This window comes from Panthera tigris, chromosome C1 (assembly GCF_018350195.1).
Source record: "Panthera tigris isolate Pti1 chromosome C1, P.tigris_Pti1_mat1.1, whole genome shotgun sequence".
Classification (NCBI taxonomy): domain Eukaryota; kingdom Metazoa; phylum Chordata; class Mammalia; order Carnivora; family Felidae; genus Panthera; species Panthera tigris.
The window spans coordinates 140,666,194-140,691,414 of record NC_056667.1 but is presented as its reverse complement, the minus strand read 5'-3'; the positions used below and the strand labels follow the sequence as shown (position 1 = coordinate 140,691,414).

At 37.3% G+C, this 25,221-nt stretch overlaps 1 protein-coding gene and 1 long non-coding RNA gene across 2 annotated transcripts in view; one reads left to right on the top strand and one right to left on the bottom strand.

The window, feature by feature from the left end:
• Positions 1–6,206: 6,206 nt before the first annotated feature.
• TNFAIP6 (TNF alpha induced protein 6) lies at positions 6,207–23,248 on the bottom strand. The gene is made up of 6 exons (XM_007078533.2): positions 23,155–23,248; positions 18,289–18,426; positions 16,435–16,596; positions 12,447–12,675; positions 10,212–10,252; positions 6,207–6,484 (listed from the first exon to the last, which is right to left on the bottom strand). Exons 1-6 carry the CDS (start codon positions 23,246–23,248, stop codon positions 6,315–6,317), a joined length of 834 nt encoding a protein of 277 aa, XP_007078595.1. The 3' UTR covers positions 6,207–6,314.
• The window catches only part of LOC122240922, a 50,071-nt gene continuing 38,162 nt past the window's right edge, over positions 13,313–25,221 (top strand). Inside the window, exon 1 of the long non-coding RNA XR_006220719.1 lies at positions 13,313–13,383. This is a non-coding gene — a long non-coding RNA (uncharacterized LOC122240922). The remainder of the gene's footprint in view (positions 13,384–25,221) is intronic.

Sequence of the window (25,221 nt, the reverse complement as noted above, 5' to 3'; positions counted from 1 at the left end):
TTTTTCATAGACAGACATAGAGTGTGAGCAGGGGAAGAGCAGAGAGAGAGGGAGACACAGAATCCAAAGCAGGCTCCAGGCTCTGAGCTGTCCACACAGAGCCCAATGCGGGACTCAAACTCACAAACCATGAGATTGTGACCTGAGTTGAAGTTGGATGCTTAACTGACTGAGCTACCCAGGCACACCAAGAAAATCAAGTTTTAAAAAATGCTTTACAATGTCACTCAATAATTCACACACACACACACACACACACACACACACACACACACACACAATCATCTATACATATTGTAGCTCTTCCTGTCCAATTATTTTTATAGATCTCAGAATATAACTATAATATGTCCTACCTCAGAAAGGTTTGTAAATGATTCAATCAGATCTCCAGAAGTCATTATAACCTGTCTCTGACCCTGTGTATCCTTCTTTCACTATACTATTGAGATATAGGAGAATCTAGATCAGTGGTAATAGATGGCGTTTAATATCATTTTAAATATTTTAAAGTCTGAATATTAATTTCAAGAAAATCTTAGAGAATTTTCATTAATCATCACCATCATCATAAATAATAATACCTTATATACTAGAGTACATTATACTTTTCAAATTTACTCATACTCTTCAATTTCCTATTAAATTCCAATTGAGACTTCCAAAGGAAACAAACTGAAAAATGGGGATTCAGATAAAGACCAATAAAACTTACAGAGGTGAGGAAAAGAGAGAGAAAGAAAGAAAGAAGAAAAGGAGAGAAAGAAAGAAAGAAAGAAAGAAAGAAGAAAGAAAGAAAGAAAGAAAGAGAAAGAAAGAAAGAAAGAGGGAAAGAAAGAAAAAGAAAGAAAGAGGAAAGAAGAACAAGGAAATGAAGAAAGAAAGAGGAGAGTGAAAAAAATTTCATGAACAAGAATGTAAAGAAATATTAGGTGTAGGCAGGAAAACATACAAACATAAGTGTTATACTAGTCTTAAATAATATTCAACTAAGTTAATTTCTCTAGAAAAATAGCTATCTTCTGTTTACTGTTTCTTCTTGTTTATGCTTTGTCATCTTGAGTTATACTTTAATTCCTCAAAGTCTAAGCCTGCATGAAACTGATTAGGAGGTGTATTAACTATCTATCACTGCCATAAAAAATTATAACACACTTAGTAGTTTAAAACAACACAAACTTACTATTTTACAGATCTGTAGTTCAGAAGTCCAACATGGGTCTTTTTGGATCAAAACCAAGGTGTCAGCAGGGATGCATTCATTCTGGAAGCTCTAGGGAAGAATCTCTTTGCCTTTTCCAGTTTCCAGAATCATTCACATTCCTTGGCTCATGGCTCCTTTCTTCCATCTTTGAAACCAGTGGTGTTATATCTCTCTCTTGTCCTATCTCTTTCTCTGATTCTTTTTCTTTTTAATGTTTATTCATTTTTGAGAGAGAGAGAGAAAGAGAGAGACAGAGTATGATCAGGGGAGGAGCAGAGAGAGAAAGGGAGACACAGAATCAGAAGCAGGCTCCAGGCTCTGAGCTATCAGCACACAGCCCGACACTGGGCTCAAACCCACAAACTTCAAGATCATGACCTGAGCCGAAGTTGGATGCCCAACCGACTGAGCCACTCAGGTACCCCTGATTCTCTTTTTCTTATGCCTCCCTCATCCACTTTTAAGAATCTTTGTGAGTACCTCTGGCCAACCTGGATAATCTAGCATAATTTCCCATTTTAAGGCCATTAACTTAATCCTATGGGCAAAGTCCTTTTTTGCCACATAAGGTAACATACTTATAGGTTCTGGGGATTAGGACAGAACATCTTGGGAAGGGAGAGCTATTCTGCCTGCCACAAAAGCTTATATTTAAAGTCCCATTCTCTGACCTCCTATCTCTCTGCTACATCCCCTCTCATCCTCTGACTCTTAGGCCTTTGAGTCCTTATGGGACCTTCACTTCATCGAGTCTGCCATTTCTTCACTGTCTCTCATTTCCTCAAAGTCCTCTCTTCCCTCATTATGAAACTAAATTCCATGAATTATTATCACCACAGTCCTTCCTTTATGCACTCCCTACTCCCTTTCCTACCTACTTTCTTACTTGCTTGACAAAAACCCTGCTCTGGTGACTCCAGCTTTCCCTCAATCTGTCTTTGTACTTTGTGTAACTGAAAACAACTAGAGGAAAACAGAGCCTTGCTGACCAGTCTCCTACTCGTCCATAACACAAACCTTGCATGGGCCTTTGCTTCTGCCTGGTATCTACATGCTATTTGTCTGGGCCATTCTCTTTCCCACTTTCCTGGAAGACCCTCTCATGCCTTCTCCTGCCTTCTCAAACCTCATACAGTTATTTCCCAATTCTCCTTCTTGGCTCATGACTTGACTCTTTCTCTACTGAGAAATGCAAAACAAGCAGAAGAGAGCCCTACAGATTCCCACATATCTCTCTACAGGTCAACTTCTCTCTTCACAATCTACTTTCCTTCTAACGGATCTTTGGATTTAATCCAGGCCATCTCTTAGATGCATTTTTATTTCTAATAACTCTTAACCGAAATCTAGCATTTCCTTCAATTGTGAATATAGGTAGTAAACCACAGTGGCAATACCTATGTTTTTGTCACAAGTAGACATCATAGGGATTTTTATACCACTAAACAGTTTTGCATCTACTTCAGAATATTATACACATATGTATCACTACTTTGAAATTATGATAGTTATTAGATGCACCAGTAGTTATTATTTATAGCATTAATATAGAAACACATGCATTAAGGTATCACAGATTTGATTTTAAAAATGATTTTGTAACTGTGTTTCAGAATAATTAGATTTCTTTGTACTCTGACTTTTTTTTAATGTTTATTATTTTTGAGAGAGTGCAAGTGCAGAAGGGGCAAAGAGAGAGGGACAGAGGATCCAAAGCAGGCTCTGCACTGACAGGCTGACAGCAGCAAGCCCCTTGTGGGGCTCAAACTCACAAACTGTGAGAGCATGACCTGAGCTGAAGTCAGACACTCAACCAACTGAGCCACCCAGGCGCCCCATGTACCTCTCTGAATTTTATGCATTTAAAAACATAACACTGAGAAGTGTTCATAGGTTTCAACTGTTAAAGGATTCATGACATAAAAGAGGGACTATAGAGGGACTGTCCATGTTCCTATCTAAAGCCAGTCCCTCCATTTCTGCACTAGAACCAGTCTCCTCTCATCCATGATGACAGATGTTTTCCTTTCACCTTTCCAGGTCTATGCTTTAACTTCTTGCTTGGGGGCCAGGAGCTGATCTCTGTGGACAGCACCAACCAGGTTTCCTTGTATTCTGATTTATGCTTGGGTTCAGACAGTGGGAAGCACCAGCAGGACATAAAAGCCTAGGAGGAAGAAGAAGTTGGGGTATTTACCTCAATCCCCTCGCAGAGTCCTGGGTTGGCAGAAGCTCTGTTTCAGCTTTATTTGGGTAATCCTTTTCCATCAAGGAAGCTCTCTCTTTGGATTCATAAAATCACCCCTGATTTTTCTCCTCTGGGGAGGGGGGGGTTCCTTCTTCTGTGGTGGGCATCTAATGATTCACAATCCCCTGAGAATTTCCTGTAAGTCAGCCCACACTCCTGTGATAATCTCTTCAGTTTCCCAGGACCCTGACTACTACCCAGATTCAGAAAAATGGCCCCAGCATCTCTCCCTTCTCTAAGTTCATTATCATCAAGAAAGCCTTCTTTCAACCCAGTTCAACCCTGACAGCATCATTTCCTTGATAGCCAGACTCATCTTCTCCAGTGATCTCCTCTACCTCACTCTACAGGACACCCCAGGGAGCCTTTGTCTCCACCCTGCTCAGACTGCTCCTCAAGGTCACCAACAATCTTCAAGTTGCTAAACCCAATGGTTATTCTCAGCACTCATCTTTGTAAATCTACTGGCAACATTTAATACAGTTGATCACTCCCTCCTCCTTGATGTATTTTTCACTAGGCTTCTGGGACTCCAAGGGATTTTCCTTCTAATTCACCCTTTGTTCCTTCTCAGTCTTCTCTGCTGATCTTCCTCTTCCAAGGCTCAGTTCTTAAGCCTTTCTTTTTTTAAAATCTATACTCATTCCATTAGTAATTTTGTAGGCAACACTCTCTAATCTTTTTTTTTTTTAAGTTTATTTATTTATTTTGAGAGACAGAGAGTGGGAGCAGGGGAGGGATAGACAGAAAGGGAGAGAGAGGTGCCAAGCAGGCTCTGTGCTGTCAGTGCAGAGCCCAGACATGGGGCTCGACCCTATGAACCACAAGATCATGACCTGAGCTGAAATCAAGAGTCAGTCACTTAACTGACTGAGACACCCAGGTGCCCCAACACTCTGTAATTTTTTTCTAACATGTAGTTTACTAATTTACCATGTTCTTTGTTTGTTTAAGTTTATTTATTTTGAGAGAGAGAGAGCATGCACACGTGAGTGCACTCACATGCTAGATCATGGGAGGGGCAGAGAGAGGGAGAAAGAGAGAATCCCAAGCAGGCCACAGTTAGTGTGGAGCCCAACCCAGGGCTCCAAGTCATGAACCGAAAGATCATGAACTGACCCAAAATCAAGAGTCAGACACCAAACTGAGATTGAGCCACCCAGGTGGCTGAGCCACCCAGGTACCCCTGAGAAGAAAAGCTAGTAAAAACAAGATAAAAGGGGCCAGCCAGATGTCCGAGGCTGGATACTCCCCTTATATGCTTTTGGCTTCTGCAATCTTGCTTTCCTCCAGTGTCCACCAACTGCCCACCTAGCACCACTGATTAGTGCCCCCTCCCCCCCACCTTTTTTTTTGTCTCTCAACCCCTTACCATCCCAACCATAAAAGGAGGCTGATGCCAAGGTTCAGGGCTCAGCCTTTGGAGGTGACTCCGCTGGGCTGGTCCTGGTGGGCAATAAACGTTTTATCCTTATTCCTGAGTGCACGTGGCTCGTCTCTTCCTGGGCACCAAGTATTTATTATAACACCCCTACTAATTTATCATGTTTAATTATTGTCTCTCTCCTCCCACCAAAACAAAAGCTCCCCATACCTGAGGATTTTTGTTCATTTGGTTCTTGAGTGTTTCCCAAGTGTCCAGAACAATGCCAGGCACATTTATTTCTGCTGAGTTTAACCATTACCTCTCATATAAAGGGTAACAACTATGACTTTTTCCTTCTAAAACAGCAAAGCCATAAAGCAACAAAAATAAAATATTAATGAGTAAATATATAAACTTGTAATGGGAATATCCATTATAAATATAAAGACAAGAGACTGCAGCAATATCAGTATGATAGCAAATAAAATTTAACCTTTAATACATTAGAAAACATTATATAAATCAAACTTCACACAAAATTAAATTGCAACATATAGGAGAGACGTGAAATTATATATCCGATATGTAATGATTTCTTATAAATCAATAAAAGATTGTGTAAGTAAAACAATGGATGAAAGACATGAAAAATTAAAAAAAAATTGATCAAAAATATATAAACCAACCATCAATCTCACTGCAAATTGAAACCATAATGATATGTCACTTTTGCCCATAAAAAAGAAAATTCTATTTTTTTAAAGCTGTACATTTATTTTATTTTATTTTTTTAAAGTAAATTCCATCCTCAGCATGGGGCTCGAACTTACAACCCCAAGATCATGAGTCATATATGCTCTACCAACTGAACCAGCCAGGGACTTGAAGAAAATCCTATTTTAATTAATATCTGAGCCAGTAATTCTACTTCTAGGACCCTATCCCCAATAATTAGAGAGCTGTATAAATACACATGTTCAATGATATTTATTGCAGCAATATTTATGAAAGCAACTTAAAATTCCCACAAAGCAGATAGGCTTAAATAAAGTATGGAATAATCATACCACAGATTATTTTACAGCTGTTCAAAATTATGTTATTGCAGAATAATCAACGATATGGGAAAATGCTTAAGCCATAAAGTTCAAGTTTAAAAAAACCAAAATATTAAAACTGTACATGGAGCAGGATTCCAAAATTTCAAATACAAATACAAATACATATAGATACATATATACATATACCACAAATTGAAAAATAACTAAAAGAAAAATATACAAATGTTAGTATTTGTTATTTTTATGCAGTGGGATTACAAGATATTTTATGTTTTCATTTAAAATTTCTGTATTTTCCAATTTTCCCCAAATTATCAGTTATTGCCTTTCACATTTAGAAAAATAATAAATAAATGCTACCACTAATAATATAAAAGTGAGATCAAAGGGGTTCCAAAAGATACAAACATCAACACTTGAGTGTCCTTATTTGTTTTATAAATGGCTAAATCTCCCAGCTAAAAAGTTTTTATTTCCAGTAGAAGCAGCACTTGTGTTTTTTCCTTGACTGGATTTGGATAGAGGATCCACAGCAGCATACTTGATTTGGAAACCTCCCGCTGTCACTGAAGCGTCACTTAGAAACTTCAAGGTCATGACATTTCCTGGTGAGACAGGGGAGTGCAAAAGAACAAAGATGTTACTCTACTTTGATTTGGCTGACAGTCCAAAGACTCATCATCCTTATAGGAGAACATAAAAATTCATGAACCAGACTCCCAGGATTCAGAGCTGGATTCTGAAGACGTGGAATCTGTGCTTCCTTCCATTGTCAAGTACAGCAGAGTGGGGGACTTCTCTATTTCCTTATCTGGCCCTTCAATCTGTCCTACAGGAAATCTTGCTTATTCTGTTTTAAAAAGTATTCTTTTTTTTTTTAAATTTTTTAAAAATATTTATTCATTTTTGAGAGTGAGAGAGACAGAGCATGAGCGGGGGAGGGGCAGAGAGAGAGGGAGACCTAGAATCCGAAGCAGGCTCCAGGCTCTGAGCTGCCAGCACAGGGCCTGACGCAGGGCTGGAACTCACAGAGTGCGAGATCATGACCTGAGCCGAAGTCGGACAGCTTAACCGACTGAGCCACCCAGGTGCCCCAAAAGTATTCTTTATAGAAGGAACATCCACTGAATTACAGGAGAGTGGCAGGCAGTTTAAACCAGTGAGGTATGGATGGATTATTTAGAAGTGATGTCAGGGCAACAAGCTTTCCATTGTAAGAAACAAAGTCACAACACTAATTCCCTACTTTACACAGAATACCTAAATACATTTTGCCTGCATTAAAGACCAAAATGTGCTAAAAGGGAAAATTTATTATATAAAGTAAAATATAGGTGTATTTTTCTTTTTGGGGAGGTAAAGGCCTTCTTCATCCACATCACAAATCCAGAATTCATTCCAAAAAACCCCACATAAATTCAATTGTTTGCCAAGCACAGCTTTAAGTGTGTTTCATCTATTAATTCATTTATTCCCCACCACATCATGAGGTGGATATTAAAATTTTTATGTTACAGGTGAAATTGAGGCATAGAGAGCCTGAGTTGTCCAAAGCTATAACAAAGCTAATGTGGCACAACCGGGTTTGAGCCCAGGCAGTCTCTGCACTGGTCAGTTCATGCTCTGATCCACTACACTTTTCTCAGACTTGGAAGAGTTGCCTAAACTAAAAACAAACAAAGAGAACACATTTTACAGATTACTCAACTAGTTGATATACAAATTGGCAACTGTAGGCCTAGTGCCAGCTTGGCAACGTCTATCAACATTTAAAATGAAATCACTTGTGACCCCAAATTTTCACTTCTAGGAATCTCTTTAAAAAAGAAAGCAAAAGGGGCGCCTGGGTGGCTCAGTCGGTTGGGCGTCCGACTTCAGCTGAGGTCACGATCTCACGGTCCGTGAGTTCGAGCCCCGCGTCGGTCTCTGGGCTGATGGCTCAGAGTCTGGGGCCTGCTTCTGATTCTGTGTCTCCCTCTCTCTCTGCCCCTCCCCCGTTCATGCTCTGTCTCTTTCTGTCTCAAAAATAAATAAACGTTAAAAAAAAATTAAAAAAAAAGAAAGCAAAACAAACAAACAAACAAACAAACAAAAAAAAACCCAGCACCACAAAGTAGAGGTTTAAAAATATCCAGTGAAACGTTAAACAGTGAAAGGAAAAAAAAAAAAAAAAAAAGAAACAACCATCTGTAGGATGTTAAATATTGGTACATGGCAAATTATGTATGGCACACCCATACAGTGACATACTAGGCAATTATTAAAATGAATTTGAATGATCTACATATTATATGGTGACTTGGAAATACTTCCATGGTGTGTGTGTATATAATGTTTATTTAATACAGGAAAACACCTGGAAGAATGGCTAATGTCTTTCTTGGGTGGGGACAGATGAGGGGAGTGGGTATACTCTTACTTTATATACCTTTTATTAAAGTGATACAGTTTATGGCTAGTTCTTAGTTCATTCATTTTCTGTTTTTGTTTTTTAATATTAATATTCTGGAATGGACCAGGATATATTTAAGAAGAAAACCAAGTCAGGGGCACCTGAGTGGTTCAGTCAGTTAAGCCTCTGACTTCGGTTCAGGTCATAATCTCATGGTTTGTGAGTTTGAACCCTGCATTGGGCTCTGTGCTGGACAGCTCAGAACCTAGAGACTGCTTCACATTTTGTGTCTCCCTCCCTCTCTGCCCCCCCCCCCCAAACTCTGTCTCAAAAATAAATGAACATTAAAAAAAATTTTTTTTAATACAGAACACTAGATCAAATGTTAACAGCATTATACTTGACTGATAGGATTATACTTCAAATGTATTTTAAATGTTTTTCTGTTATTTGGTATCAATTTCCTGCTGTTGCTGTTTTGCTAAATCTTTGGCTGTTTTGTTTCACTGTTCTCTTCTGTGCGTTCATTTGTTTCTCTCTGAATCATAAATTGTGTGTTGTTTTCAGTTTCTTGCAGTTATGCTAGAAAAATACTGATTTGTTTACATTTGCAGTAAGTTTAGTCTGTTTTAGACAAAACAAGAAAAATGTCAAGTTTCAGGCATTTGACTCTCCCTGTTTAGTTTTTTTTTTTTCTTTTTTAAGAATAGGATTCTCCTCTCCCAACTACCTCCTACAGCTCATGTCTTCTTTTAACTTTCTGTTAACGTAAAATATGACCTCGAGAAAAGAATGAGACAAACAAATAGTTTAATAGTTTGCCCTGACCAGGGAAATTGTAACGTAGAGAATGAATGAATAACATTTAAGTATTAATCATTCAAGAATTGAATAAGAAGTTCCATCTTTTGTAATAATGACGCATAAATGAGAATTTCATGCACCTCAAGGCTAGGGTGTGGGAGTAATTGAGCTAGTGGTGTCTGAGCTTAAGGACTACTTAGAAATTGTAATTCAGTGTATTTTGTTGTTTTTAGTTGCAGAAACATTGTGATAATTTTATAACTTGGAGGAAAAATAGAACAAGTAAGAATGCCAACTACTAGTGCTGGGGATGGAAATAACAAGAAAAAAATAAAAATATCTAAGAAACTAAAGGTTTTCAGCCAGAAAATAGCAGTTTGGGTCAATGGCAGTGGAATTGCTTATTGAACTAAATATATACGACTATACTTGAGGTATATTGCTTGGAACAAAGTCACAAATAATTTGCAGGAGTTAAAAAGATTTGGAACACATTGCCTACCAAGCTCGCCTTTTGACATTTACTTTGCATAATTAGCATATTAAAAGCTCTCTGACATCTTCCATTAAAGAGATTTGTTTAACATTGGTTTAACCCAATGCTTCCCAAATTTACTTGACCTTAGCGTTCTTTTCTCATACAACACCTATTAAAAATATCTCCTAGAACTGTGTTCTTTACAACACTGTGGGGAATGCTGTACTAAGATCAAAATGCAGTTAGTATGACACAAAATTTTTTTCAGTGACAGAAGGTGTTTTTCTTTTTGACAGAAGGTATTTTTAACAGCTTTAATGCTTTTGAGAATACTTTTCAATCCTTTATTGATGAAACATTTTGGTGTATTACCTCATTTTATGGAAATCATAACCTACAGCAGTTATCAGGGATTTGCAGATTCAAGACTATCTCAGACTGCATTCCTCCACATAACGAGTCTACACATTTTTAGTGTAAGGTGGCATAAGGCTTTAAGAAGAGACAAAGTCTGCATTTTACAAGCTAGCAGGCTACATCTGTCCCAATTGTTCTCTCAACTTTAAAAAGAAAATAGTAGTAACTACTGAGTTCTTAATTTTCTGTGACACTATGGGAAAACAAACCATAGTCTTACACCTCAATTTAGAGCCATTACCTGTACTAATGATGTCTTCTGGAAGCTCATCTCCACAGTATCTGAAAGGGAATTTTAAAAAAAGAGAAGTCACACGAATGAATATTACACAGCTATTGCAAGTGGCTCTGACCTATAATTAGAGTGCTTTATTTTTCCTAAGTAATGGCTCACTTTCCTATTATTTTATATATTTTTTTATTGTTTTGGGTTTTTTTTTTTAACTTGAAGTTAAAAAAAAAGTTTGCTGTTTGAAATAACCTCACAGTGTTGAGATTCTTTTTTTTTTTTAATTTTTTTTAACGTTTATTTATTTTTGAGACAGAGAGAGACAGAGCATGAACGGGGGAGGGGCAGAGAGAGAGGGAGGCACAGAATCGGAAGCAGGCTCCAGGCTCTGAGCCATCAGCCCAGAGCCCGACGCGGGGCTTGAACTCGCAGACCACGAGATCGTGACCTGAGCTGAAGTCGGACACTTAACCAACCGAGCCACCCAGGCGCCCCTGTTGAGATTCTTAAAAAAAGAACATGTGGCATTTCTACTCTGTGTACTTGCAGAATTATTTGTGTAGTAGACAACCTGAATGTATTTGGAAAATTTTTTAATTTGTTTCTGATTAATCCCATAAAGCTTTCTTCACAGTTAAAGAGGAATAGGTATATGGCTGATAGTATTAATATTCTGAATTCTAGTGTAGACTGATTTAAATGTGGAAAATTATGTTGGACCTTGTAAGAGGGATTGATTTTTATCTGAATCATGACTTGAAAGGAATTCCCTTGCACATTATATAAAAGGGATGGATTTATCACATAATATAAATACAATAAATGACAAATTAGTCTATTGAAAACCTTTTAAAAATAGTATGTGATTGTATCTAGGGCTGTAATTGATTTCTGAAACTAGGTTTAGAATAAAAATATCATCTTGATTCTCAAGGTAGGATGTCCATTCTTTCAATAAATACTTAGCTCTTAATTTCCCCAACCCTGCTTCATATCTTCTTCAACCTATTTTTTAAAAACTATTTGTATTTTTTCTATTGCAGTGGTCTGTCAGCCAAAGAGCAAAACAAAACAAAACAAAAACAATTTCCCTCCAAAAATTGTTGTTCATTTATGCAAGAAATGCTTGGTTTTTCTTTGTATTTCAGTTACATTTCACATCACAGCAAACTACTGAGTCTGTCATTTTTAATTGTCCTCACTACCATTTTCTTTCATTAAATTACTGTCATGGATAATAGAAAATTGATCACTGATAGTCTATTGATAATGGATAGTCCAAGATATGCATTATGAAGTGGGGGCTATATAAATAAAAGATATATACTTTTTGATTTGTAATATTTTGTGAGACATTCAAAGTTTAAACTATATTGATGATTTAGGATGGGAACATAAAAATATTGTGTCCCAGCAAATATTGTCTCCCTTGATAAATCATGGGAGAAATACTGAGGAAAGGAGCACGTGTTTCTTATGGCAAAGAAAGCTATTTTAAAGCATATTTCCATTGTACTTCTAAGTAAATTGTACGAGAGAAGGGGCTGTACTTCGCCTATTCTTACATTCATAATGCTTAACACAATGCTTTGTACACAGAAGAAAGACGATAATTACTGAATTTATCATTATTTTTAGGAGATTGATAGAAATTAGAATACTTGAAACTTTCTCAGTTCTCATGTGTCTTCTTCCTTCTGTTGTTAATTAAATCTTGAGGTCTTTTTAGATAGACTGTTTAATTCTTACTGCTGATTACTTAACAGTAATCAAAAGGCAGCTATCACTATTTCAAAAATATGAACATGTAGCAGCTGACTGGCTTAACGTGCTAAGAAAAATCTTTGCTAAAAAAAGATATGGTGTTGAGGTGCCTGGGTGGCTCAGTTAGTTGAGCGTCTGACTCTGGATTTCTGCTCGGGTCATGGTCTCACAGCTCATAGGTTGAGCCCCTCATCTGGTTCTGCGGAACCTGCTTGGGATTCTCTCGCTCACTCTCACTCTCTGTCTCTGCCCCTCCCACTGCTCTTGCAAGCCCACGTGTGTGTTCCCTCTCTTTCTCTGACTGTCTCTCTCTCACATACATAAACTTAAAAAAAATAAAGCACAATTTTTAAAGGATATGGTGTTGCAGGGGAGAAAAAATACTGGAAAATCAATAACTGTGGGGACAGGTAAAGAAAATGAAAGAACCATCAAACAAAATATTGGATGTATTTTTAACTTTTTATATGGGGAAACACATACCTTCCCACAAAGCCATGGACATCATCGTAACTGTCATATATTTCAACATAGTCAGCCAAGCAAGCTGGGTCATCTTCAAGGTCAAAGTCCAAAAAGCTCAGGTGAATACGCTGACCATACTTGAGTCTAATGTGCCAGTAGCAGATCTGGTTATCATCATACTCATTTGGGAAGCCTGGAGATTTAAAAATTCGCTTTGGATCTGTAAAGACACCACCACACTCTTTTGCTGAAGTGGATAAAAAAAAAGAAAGAAAGAAAGCATTAGAAAAAATATTATCCCTATTTTAAACTGATATGCACTTCTTAGTGCCTATTTATTGCTTTTAGTGAAATATTAAATATGTATACTTGTAGTTAGAGAATAAATGAATTTTTTCATTATTCATTGCTAAATTTTCTCAAATGAATATAGACTGAATTTTTTAAAGAAAGTAAAACAGCAAGAAAAAACAGCAATTTAATTGTGCTCTTGTTTACTTTTTTTCCTTTTTGTCTTTTCAGCTTAGAATGTGCAGGTCTCATGTGTATATATTTTGATGAATACATATACCAATTTTACCAACAGCCCAATCAAGATGGCTGGGATTTTGTCCCATAGTGTCAACACTGTGTCTTCAAGACTCTTGAACATTTAGAAAAATGAGTCCAATAAATTCTGTTTGGAAAATCATTATAGAATTTCAGGATCACAGGGGACCTTGGAGGTCACTGTAATTCAGTTAAAAAGAATAATTTACAATCATTCTATACTCCTTTTACTGGTTTTAAACTAACACCTTGATCCTAATATTTGAGGATTTGATGGAGATACTAATGTTTGTTTTTTTCAAGTAATTTATCATTTTCTGGATTACTGTCATCCTTATAACCTGGATGAGAACAAACAGACCAGCAACCTCTGCCAGTGATTTTACAGTGTGAGCTTGAGGGAAAGGTATGGAAAGGCCCTGGTTAATTTTAATTTCAGATCAAATAAGTGTCTTGTGTCCTGAAAAAAAGTACAGTCTGGAAACTCAAAAATTACACGAGTGGTGGTGGTGGTGGTGGTGACTGTGAGAAGCGTTTGAAGATATCTTTCATTATATCAGTTAGAGACTTTTTCCAAGAATGTTATCCTTTAAAACAACTATTTAAAAAAAAAATGGGTTAGGGGCGCCTGGGTGGCTCAGTCGGTTGGGCGGCTGACTTTGGCTCAGGTCATGATCTTGCGGTCCGTGAGTTCTAGCCCCGCGTCGGGCTCTGTGCTGACAGCTCAGAGCCTGGAGCCTGCTTCATATTCTGTGTCTCCCTCTCTCTGACCCTCCCCTGTTCATGCTCTGTCTCTCCCTGTCTCAAAAATAAATAAACGTTAAAAAAAAATTAAAAAAAAAAATGGGTTAGAATCCTGAATACCATAGAAGGTAAGGAAGCTTATCTCCCCAAGGACCCAACAGAATCTTAGAAAGACAGGGGAATGACAAAAGAAAGAAGGTCAGGGATCCAGTCTGAGCTCTGTGACCACTGGATACTTCAGTTTCTTCATTGATAAAGTAAATATAATCATGTCTCTCCTATTACCTACCTCACAGGATTATTCTTAGGATAGTAACACGGAAGATAACTTAAGGGTGTTACATAAAATCTAAGCTGTTCTTATTGTAATATTAAATATTATATAATACATAGCTCATATGTGTACATAAGCATGTACAGTGCCAACTTTTGGAGTGACTTGCCCTGTCCCCTACCATCCTATCTTTATTGTCTCTACCGTTAGATTAGGAAACAATTCAAATATTGAACAATTTGTCTATTTAGCCCTATCTATCAGCTCTACATTTTATTGATTAATTGATAATCATTGCTTTATTTTTATGATATGGTTATGATTTTTTCCTTCCAATTATTTTTCAGCGAACTGTTCTTCCCTCAGTGCTAGTTCAGGTGGTCCCTGGTCCCCTTCAGGCTCACCACATCCTAAAAACTCAGCCTGTCACTGAATCCAAAAGTAAGCTGAGAATTGAGTAAGAACAAGTGTCTCAGGATTCTGTACAAATATTCCCAGAGTAAAAAGGATTCAGCCTCTATGAGAAACAAAAGCAATTTATAAAAATTTGTAAGTTAAGGTGGCGTTTGTATAAAAGGGCAAGGAAATACTGTAAGAAACTTCCAATTGGCACTTCTTTGTCTCCCCTAGATCTTGACACATGGAAATGATTGAATAGATGCTCAGAGATCCTAAAGTTTATCAAGCAAAGAAAGAATCAGGGAATATACTTGGAAATAAAAGTTACTCTTAACAGTAAACAGAAAGTTGCTTGTATGAATATATTGAAGAAAAAGGAAGAGAGGAAAAGGGAAGGAAAAGAAGGTATATGGACTATTAATAATGTCTGAAGATAGAACTAAATATAAAATAGATTTAATGTATGCTAAAGTGATTTGAAAATTATAGTCCTACATAAATGCACTGTAAGTGTTTATTCATATTTTGTCGAGTGGAAATAGATGGCTCTAGGCAAAATTCTTTTCTACTTAGAATAGACATTATTTTAAGATAAAGATTAGTTACAAACATGAGAAACTATTTTCCAATGGTTAATATCATTATATAATAGATTCTATAATAATATGCTAGAACCTCACTATAACTTATTATAACTTTACTATAGGGACTTTCTTATAAGGTAGATCCAAATAAGGCAACACCTGAGGGTGTTTGTGACCCTAAATGTGAGACAGATGGTAACACGTTATAATTCTTCGTAGTATCGTCCTGGGGAAAATATATCCAAAAAGAACAATCTATTTTTTCTCCAAGAACATGAATAAAGAATAGCTCTTTAGAGTAATTATGTTGAATTAATTTTCTCTTTAAAAATTTCCTAGCTACAGTTAACCATGGGAAAAAATATGAATAAAAATATACTGTATAATAATAACTAATATATCCAGTATATAATTATGAAAACAAATCACAGAATAAGAGTTGCTTAGTTTGGTAGTTTAAGAATTTATGCACAAAAAGAAATTAGGGGAAGGGGTGCCTGGGTGGCTCAGTCAGTTATGCATCAGACTTCAGCTCTGGTCATGATCTCACGGTTTGTGAGTTTGAGCCCCACGTCAGGCTCTGTGCTGACAGCTCGGAGCCTGGAGCCTGCTTCAGATTCTGTGTCTCCCTCTCTCTGCCCCTTCCCTGATTGTGCTGTCTCTTTCTCTCTCTCTCTCTCTCTCTCTCTCTCTCTCTCTCTCTCTCTCAAAAATTGATAAGGATTTAAAAAAATTAAAAAAAAAGAAATTAGGGAAAGAGTTTATTTTGTCTCTTTTTTCCCCATTCTATCAAAGAGGTAATTTTGAACAGTTAACATTTGTAGCATCGCTTTGTTGTGTTAGCTAATTAACCGTGACAAGTTTATAACCTGCTTCTCCCCGTTCCCCAACCCCCCCCCCCCACTTTGTGATTGGGAATAGAAAAAGATGTAGCATAGAAAAGGCCTGAATCCATGATACAAGCTACCTGTTAATTATTAGATATCTGAATTGGCGTAAGTTATTAGACTTTGAATTTCCTAATTTTTAAAATGGGTATAACAGTAGCTTCTTGCAGAATTGTTGCATTATGTGACAGTGTAGATGAGGAAGGAGCATGAGTCAGTATCTGGCATTGCATAATCATTCTGTGAATTGTTATTATTATTTTTTTAAATGTTTATTTTTGAGAAAGAGAGGGTGCAAGAGGGGGAGGAGCAGAGAGAGGGGAGACAGAGGATCCAAAGCAGACTCTGCATTGACAGCAGACAACCCAATGTGGATCATGACCTGAGCCGAAGTCAAACGCATAGCCGACTGAGCCACCCAGATGCCCCTGAATGATTGTTATTATTAATAATTATCATCGCTAGGTTGATTTATCTCTGGGAGAAGGAGCCATTTTTTTTTAACATCTCTGTTGTTGTTAACGTGTCAACTGTTTTTGTGAAGTATAAAATTATTATTTTTAACAAACCATGTGGGTTGTAGCAATAGGCATCCCATCTTTCACTCCTATTAAGACGGACTCCATAATCGATAATGCCAGTTTTTCCAAATCCACAGTTGGGCCCGGGTTTCACAATGGGATATCCAACTCTGCCCTTGGCCATCCACCCAGCAGCACAGACATGAAATCCTGCAAGAGAAGGAAAAGGTTATAGGCCTAAAGGGTAAAGTTCCTCAGCTGAGTGAAGGTCAGCTTAATAAAAATAGCCACTTCTCAACTGCCCAAATCCAGTTATGGAAAAGGAGAAAAATTGTTTCCTTCCTTCCTTTTTCTTTTTCTTTCTTTTCTTTTCGTTTCTTTTCTTTCTTAACTGTTTTCTTAAAAAATAAAATAAAGTTTGAATACATATAAAATATAACATCTGACATGTACTAGAAAATGACATCTTATTTGAAAACAAAGAGGCAGGGGCACCTGGGTGGCTCAGTCGTAAGCATCCGACTCTTGGTCATGATCTCACGTTTTGTGAGTTTGAACCCCACATTGGGCTTCATGCTGACAGCACAGAGCCTGCTTAGGATTCCCTCTCCCTCTCTTTCTGCCCCTTCCCTGCTTGCTCTTTGTCTCTCTCTCAAAATAAACAAGCTTAAAAAAAATTTTTTTTTAAAGAAAAAAAGAGGCAGATGGACTGGAAATCATAATACCATGGATATGAAAACAATCCAAGTTCAGAGCTGGCTTCTTTTCACGAAGGACCTATCTAGGGGCATGAAGTAATTTCTGAAATTACCCATCAATCCTGGAAAAGAATTTTTTTCAAATGATAATTAATTTCTATTCCAGGATCAATTAACATTTGCTAATATTTTTACAAATTTGCATAGGGATAAAAATGCTCATAAATTTCGAACAAAGCCGCAGCCCTGTTTTCCTTGCCCAGCTTCGGAGGCTGTTTAAATATTTGCCACTGCCAGCCAAGAGCAGTTTTATTAGAAGTCCAGGGCAGTTAGTAAAGGCCCTGGCCTCTGTATCCATCTTTCAGTTACTGCTTCACACATAGCCTTATGGGTCTAGACTGAGCAATCTGGTGGCGAGACTTTGGGGACTTGAGACAACACCTTTATTTTTATCCTGAGTAATATGTAATAATAACGTAAGCTTTGCCAGGTATTTTTCTTCCAGCAAAGGAGTTTCTTCAACAGAGAAGAAAGCTCTGAATGGGGGTGGGCTTCTGGATTTTCCTATAAGTCCAGGAGAAATTATCAAGGTGCATTTTTTTTTTTTTAAGAAGCAACTAGCATTAGTTAGTCACTGGGTTTACACCAGGTTTCCTGACATCATCTTCTCAGTTTCTTTTTCCTGTTATATTATAACCTCTTTATCTTCCTTTTGATCCTAAAGTACAAATGTATTCTCCCACTTAACTTTAAAAATTTTGAAAAAAAAAAAGCCACCAAATTCAATATTTCTTCTACCAAGCAAATTTCTTTGTAAAACTCAACACAGTAACATTAAATAGCTGAGGAACCCATACTTGGACTTTAAGAAAAGATAGTATTAAAAATAAATAGAAGTGGCATTAAAATTAATGAGGAATAGAAATGATGTTGACATAATGATATCTTTGTTTTCCTTTGACTTTTATTATATTAGCTCATAATGGCTTGTGACCCCCAAATAAGCTGCTAGTACTAAGAACTTTTCAGTGGCTCTAGGGAGAGAAGGTGGGAGAAGCCAGAGAGTAGAGATGTCACAGGGGCTTAGAGAAACTATTGGAAGTACTGGTGAGAGAAATCTTATGAAGGGATTCCAGAAAAGTGGGATGCCCCCCTCTTCCCCCCAAAGGTGAAAAAGAAGAAAAATCATTGTCAAATCAGTTACCAATTTTTCTGGCTGCCTCTAGTTGCTTGTAGGTGGCGAGACGGCCACCTTCATATTCACACACTGCCTTGGCTTCTGCGTAGGTGAGCTTGTATTTGCCAGACCTCGCTTCTCTGTGGTACACACCTGCTGCTTGTTCTGTGAATTCACAAAAGGCCATGAATACGCTATGATCCATTCTTGCGGAACAAAGGAAATTTTGTGGTCTCATCTAGAAGATTACATCAGCTATTGTTCCTGCCAAAGAGTTTCCTGGGTCAGTGGCCTTGGGTGGCTAAGTTTTCATTGTTAGAAAGCTTTGGGGAAAAAAGAAAATTTGAGGGGAATTTTAGGGAAATTCGAGGACAGAGAGAGAAACTTGAGGCTAAATTATGTTTCTGAACTGATAGCCTGAAAGAAAGCTGTAATACAACATTGTATTTCCATACTAGCAAAAGGTGACAAAGTTTTGACTTTTTCGGGCTTTGTTTTAAATCAAATAAAAAAATCAGGGGCGCCTCGGTGGCTCAGTCAGTTGAGCGGCCGACTTCAGCTCAGGTCATGATCTCGTGGTGCGTGGGTTCGAGCCCCGCATCGGGCTCTGTGCTGACCGCTCAGAGCCTGGAGCCTATTTCAGATTCTGTGTCTCTCTCTCTCTGACCCTCCCCTGTTCATGTTCTGTCTCTCCCTGTCTCAAAAATAAATAAAACGTTAAAAAAATTAAATCAAATAAAAAATCAGAAAGGTAAACCATAAGGGGGAAAGGAGGTAAAAGCAAAAAAAAAAAAAAAAAAAAAAGGAAAGAAAGAAAGAAAAGAAAATTGATCCATTATGTAGGTTCACAATGATGGAGGAGAATAATCCAAAATATCTATGTGAGGGAAATGACTAATGCAATATAATTGAGACTTTAGTAAACAAATCAAAAACTGAGGAAAGGTTTGAAGGAATCCAAAGCAAATAAATATTGCATTAAGGAAAAAAAATATTCAAACACAGCAGAGAAAAAACTGGGCACACCAAACAACCAGTTGGTACATTCTTTTATCTGGTTTGTCTTTTTTAGTTCACATGTTGTTCCCAACATATTTTAGGGAGTAAGTCATAAATGAATTGTCTTCCAGTAGATCACTGTTTAAATTGTTTTGAGTTTGGAGTGCATTTTGCCATAGAAACAATGTGAAAATATTTCCAGGACAATAGTCATAACATTATCTCTGGTAGTTCTGTGTAGGCTATCAGATTATGGTTAAGTCTTTGTACCCTGACCTGTACAATCAGCCACCATTAAGATCATTTCCAATGGGGACACTGCGTGGCTCAATCTGTTAAGCCTCCGATTCTTGATTTAGGCTCAGGTCATGATCTCACCGTTTGTGAGACTGAGCCCAGCACCAAGCTCTGCACTGACAGTGGGAGCCTGTTTGGGATTCTCTCTCTCCCTCTCTCTCTCTGCCCCTCCCCCATGCATGCTTTCTCCCTCTCTCAAAAATAAATAAATACACTTTAAAAAATAAAGGATCATTTCTAATGAAAACACATATGCCTCAGCATGCAGCAAGACACAAATCCAGTAGTGTTACAAATGTCATTGATTACTCTCTTCCCCAAGCTGAAGCTGACACTCCCATACTTTAATAGGAATAGCGGCTTGGCACTTGCTTTCTTTTCCCTGGACTGCAGGGGAATCCTGCTCTTACATATTATATGGTACAGGGGAATCCTGCTCTTACATTTTATGTGGTAAAGTCCCATCACTTAGTCAATTCGATGCTCTTAGGGCAGTGAACACAAGAAATATCAAAGTTATCTTCCTGTTTGAAAGCTGCCTGCTGCCCAAGTGTCTGTCCTTCATATGGTAAAGCCTCATAAACTAAACTTTCTCTAGTTTCCAGTTTGGTCATTTTAAGAATATACTGTGAGTTTTGCTAAATGGATCAAGTCCTGTTCCCAAGCAACTTGGACACTAGTGGGCAATGGAAGCACCTTTATTTTGAGGTACAAAAGTACTAGGGCTTTTAGTAGAGAAGGGGGACACTTTGAACTTACTTTTGTATCCTAACAGAGATTATCAAAAATGTCAAAATTGTATCTATCCCTGAGAATATAGACTATGAGGTCTTTATTAGTATGAATTATTTTAATGCCTGCAAATGTTTCTCAAACTAAGATTTTCTTGGTATTTTACTCCCTAATCAAAAGATGATGTGTGTAGGAAAAAAAGTTAATGGACAGAGGTTTTTGAAAAATAATTTTAAGTTTTCCTCCCAGTAATATTTCCTAAATTTTTGGGACTGGAACTCATCTAATAATAAGATAGTAACTTGAATATGCTATCATTTTCAATTCATTAAATAATATTAATATCATACATGTTTCCTGAAAGAGAAACAAACTTCTGTTATTTTGCCTTGTGAACAGGTTGAGAACTCTTGTTGTAATATTTGACAATTTTAAGCAGACATTTATTTGAAAGTATTCCTCAATTCAGCATTTTAAACTACTAAGATGGTCCTTTGTACAATGTGTCCTAATTTTATTATTATTTTTATTTATTTTAATATATGTTTATTCATTTTTGAGAGAGAGAATGTGGGTGCACTAGCAGGGGAGGGGCACAAAGAGAGGGGGACAGAGGATCTGAAGAAGGCTCTATGTTGAGGGCAGTGAGCCTAATGACAAGGGGCTCGAAATCACAAACCATGAGATCATGACTTGAGCTGAAATCAGATGCTCAACCAACTAAGTGAGCCACCCAGGCATCCCGAGTCCTAATTTTAACAGTTTTACTTTTCAGAAGAAATAATAATTTATTAATTTTTATCATCCATAGTCTTTCATTTAAACTGTATATCTATTTAACCAATACATTTTTTTTGTTTGGTTACAAAGGGGCGACAGTAGCATGTTGGCTCTGGTTTCTCCTGTTGGTTCTTCAGTGGACACATGGTGTATTACTGCCCAAGCCTCAGTTTCCCCATCTATCAAATGGGAATAATGATAGCTATTTTTGGAATAAACAGACCATTAAAACCCACAAACATAACCTCTGGATCCTAGTAGGAGTTCATGATAATGTTACCCGTCCTTCTTCTTTTTTGCATTCAATACAGTGGCTGAAAAGCATTGCTTATTTGTGCAATTTTGATTTTCATAATCTATGTAAACTAGGTGATGTGTCTTATCCTTACTATTAAAAAATTACTATTTAAGGCATATTAATTACTATTTAAGGAACTGGAAGACATCAGAGTTACAAATGAATCTTAGGGATCCCCTACTTTGACCTTCTCGTGTTACTAGCGTGGAACTGAGACCAAGAGTTTAAAATGCCTTGTTCGTGTTAGTTGCTAGCAGATTCCTGCCTTCCTACCCAACTCTCTTCCCTCTCTAAATAGTTTCTAATACCATATTGACCTAACCAACTGTAAACAATTTGTGTTAGGCTGACTGGTCAATAATTTGTCCCAGATTGAAGCAATTTGCAATTACCCCGAGCCTCAGATTTGCAGCATACTATTAACATTTGGGTGTGCTCCTCTCTACCTCTAGGACAGAACTTCTATTGTCTAGGTTCACATTTTTGTAATATACAGCATCACTTAAAAAAACAACAGCTCCAGATTCCTGGATCATTAGAGAATTTGACAGCATTTCAAGATTTTTGCATATGGATTTAATTCTTACTAGCTTTATGGCAGTTTTTTCCATTTCTAACAAAGGTGTGTATATTTCCTAAGTTTGATGATGTGCAAGGAAAATAAACAAAGAGACTTGTTCACTCCTCGAGAAAGTCCCAAACACCATCTTGGCCAAATGGATTGCACTGTTCAGCATTAAACTAGTTCACTGGCTCAAGCTGAAGAAAGAAGGGGCAAGGCTGTGCATTGCAAATTGAGCTTTTTAATGAAATCCGCATGGCTACAGTTATTACCAAAGAGAAACATGCTGAAAGGGAAAATATTCCATGTCCATGTGCTGCTTAGCAAGCCAAAAGACAAGATCTAGGTTAATTTTGCTTTCTCTTTATCTATTTTATACAAGAATTTGTCAATTTTCTTCTCAAGTAATTCAGAATTTTTTCACTATGAAATACAGTAATGAACATAAAGCCATATTAATTTGTGTCATGAGAAAGCATTGTTTAGAGTACTATACAGGGTATTTTGAGTTTTCTCTATCTGGCCTTTTTTTTGCACAGTTAGGCCCATACCTTTCCTTACATTTAACAAAACAAAACAACAAAAGAAACTTTCCTTGTCTGACAAAAGGGGTAGAAAAGTATTTATATGGATAGTTCAAACAAAAGAAATCAGAGTGGTGAGACTACATTCAGAAATACAAGCGTTTTTCTTTTTCTTTTTTTTTTTTTGTATTGCAAGCTGGTTTTGCATCCAACTAGTCAAAAGATGTTTGGAAATAGCAAGATATACCTTACAGGTCAGAGTACCTGGGCAAAAGCTTATAAAATTATTGTATATTCCAGTTTACCTGTTATGTTTCTGTTTTGATTACCTGTTGTGAAATCTGAATGCAAATGCATCGAAAAAAAAAACATGGTGTTTTTATTTTGCTAAACTTTCCCTACTATGACCGTCAGATCTGCTTTGAAAATGTTAAAATATATTTTCATATGGAATATAAATATTACCCTCTATTTTTCTACTGAATAGCTCACTTTGTAAAAAGAAAACTATTTTTAATTTAGAAGGCAAGAACACTTTTTTTTTAAAAAGAGGCATATGCATTCCAATAGCTGTTTTTCCTCAGCATTTTCTTTGAAAACATCAGCCTTGAACAGAACAAAAAAATTTACTGCTTTGATTCACTTCTGCATGAATTCAAAGTAACATCCCCAATAAGAAGCTCATGAGTGAAGTTTCTTACCAAGCCATATGGAGTTATGAAAAATTCCGTTCTTGAATCCCCATCCGTGAGCCTCTTCCCACAGCAAGACAAATAAGTAAATTAAGATGATCATATCTCAGTTGTAGAGAAGTTATAGCCTGTTTGGGGCTGCTCAGGATGAGTTCTCAGAGCAGAGGCTGAAATGTGACTGAAACATCTGGTTTCCACATCTTTTAAATGGTTTTTTTCAGCTGTGAGGTCAGCAAGTACTCTCCAATGGCGTTTTTTGCTGTAGAGTTACACAATTAACTCAGTGTCTGGAGCAAATCCTCTGACTCATTTGCATTGGCAACCAAAACTAAGGATATAGAATGATGATCTACATTTTAAAATTCATTTACTTAGAAAGCGGTTCATTTTTTCTGCCTGTCACAGATGCTTTTCTATTAGGAAGTTTGTGTAACTTGTTGCAGATTCAGCAGTGATGAAAACAAAACCAAAAAACTTCAGTAGGAATTTTAAGAGAAACCTTGAATGTCTTAATTGCAGTAAGTCAATTATGGAGTGTGGGGTTTGGGCTTAAACACTAACCTTGAACTTGACGATAGTAAGTTTACTCTAATCTTCTCTAAACATTGCCAAGCTTGTATAGAAAATTTAAAACAAAGGTGGGCATAGTTTGGTGAACCCTAAACTATCTCCAGTGATGTAGGATTTCTTTACCCTTTGTGTTTGTCCTGGGGTGGATCTGTTACCCTGGCTTATTGTGGTCAGCAGGTAAAGACATCAACTTCCGGAAAAGTAGCTCTGTTTCAGAGCTTTAGGACATTCCAGCAGCTTTGGGGCATCTTATTATAACAAATTTCCCGAGGCCACAATGCCTTGAAGTTGTGGGAGGAAGGTGGGTGGGTAGAGAGTCAAAGTTAATAAAAATACGGCCCTAGCTGCCCCAAACCACTCTGTGAAGATGATCAAAATGATAGGTAATAATTATTAGTAGCAGAGTCACCATGCCTTAAAATAATCCAAGCTTTCCACTCCTTTTGTGTAGAGTCCATGGGTCTAGTAATATCCCTACTGCTCTGATACTAGGAGCATTTCCTGTTGATTGAGAGCCATTTTGGGGCAGCATTTGCCTCTTTCTTATACGTCATTCTTTGCTATTCTTTGCTATTTAGTGTTTCTACTCTTGCTGCCACGTTGCTTTCCCTTTGCTTTCATATTCATTTTTCTCATGCTTTCTTAGGCCCTCCAGCGATACTGGAATCCTTAGAAAATGCCAATTTTCTAGACGCGCCTGGTCTGAAGTGAGCCTAGACTCCCTTAGGCATCTTTGCAACGAACACTGAAGGCATACTCTCATCTCATCTCTCCTCGAAAGAGCGGTTGTGGAGATGTAGGCTGAGGGTACAGAATTTACTGGATGCTCACTGAGTTATGCACAAAGTTATTAGGGTTCAAAATCTCTATTCTGGGCCTGCAGCAAATGAGAAGTGACGGAATTGTGTCACAGCTCACTGTCAGGGTTAGAGAGTTTCAGTTTGGTGCAAAAGAGGATATAGTCTAGACCAGGTGGGTGTAACTGTGAAGACCACAGTCATGGGCAGAGAGAACAGGATGAATAACTAGTTGGAAGGAGCAAACCATGATATTGCTCTGGAAAGTAGAATTATATGAGTATTTTAAGTTTGTGGTTTAGGAAGTAAATATAACTTAACTTGTTCAAGGGTACAGCAAAACCATCACAGCCTTCCCCATTCTTTGGTCATATTTCTTTGGCTGTGCCCTTTCTGCATTTCTTCGAAATACCCAATTTCTTCTGGCTCCCATTTATCAAACATTACTCTCAGGAAAGGGTTGGAAGTGAATCTTTACTTAGGTCAAGTAACTAACAACAGATACCCATCTTTGTTTATTTGCATTTTAGTGAAGCTCCAAGTATGGAAAGGTGTGAATGTACACTTTGTTTTAACATAAAAATTTAATGATTGCTTTGAGGGATTAACCCAATCCAGGGTAGAGGATTTCTTTTCCTCTCTCACAACTTGATTGGGTGGGAATCAAGGGGAAGACAACTGGGAGATGAAGGGTAGCAAAGGGAGTATA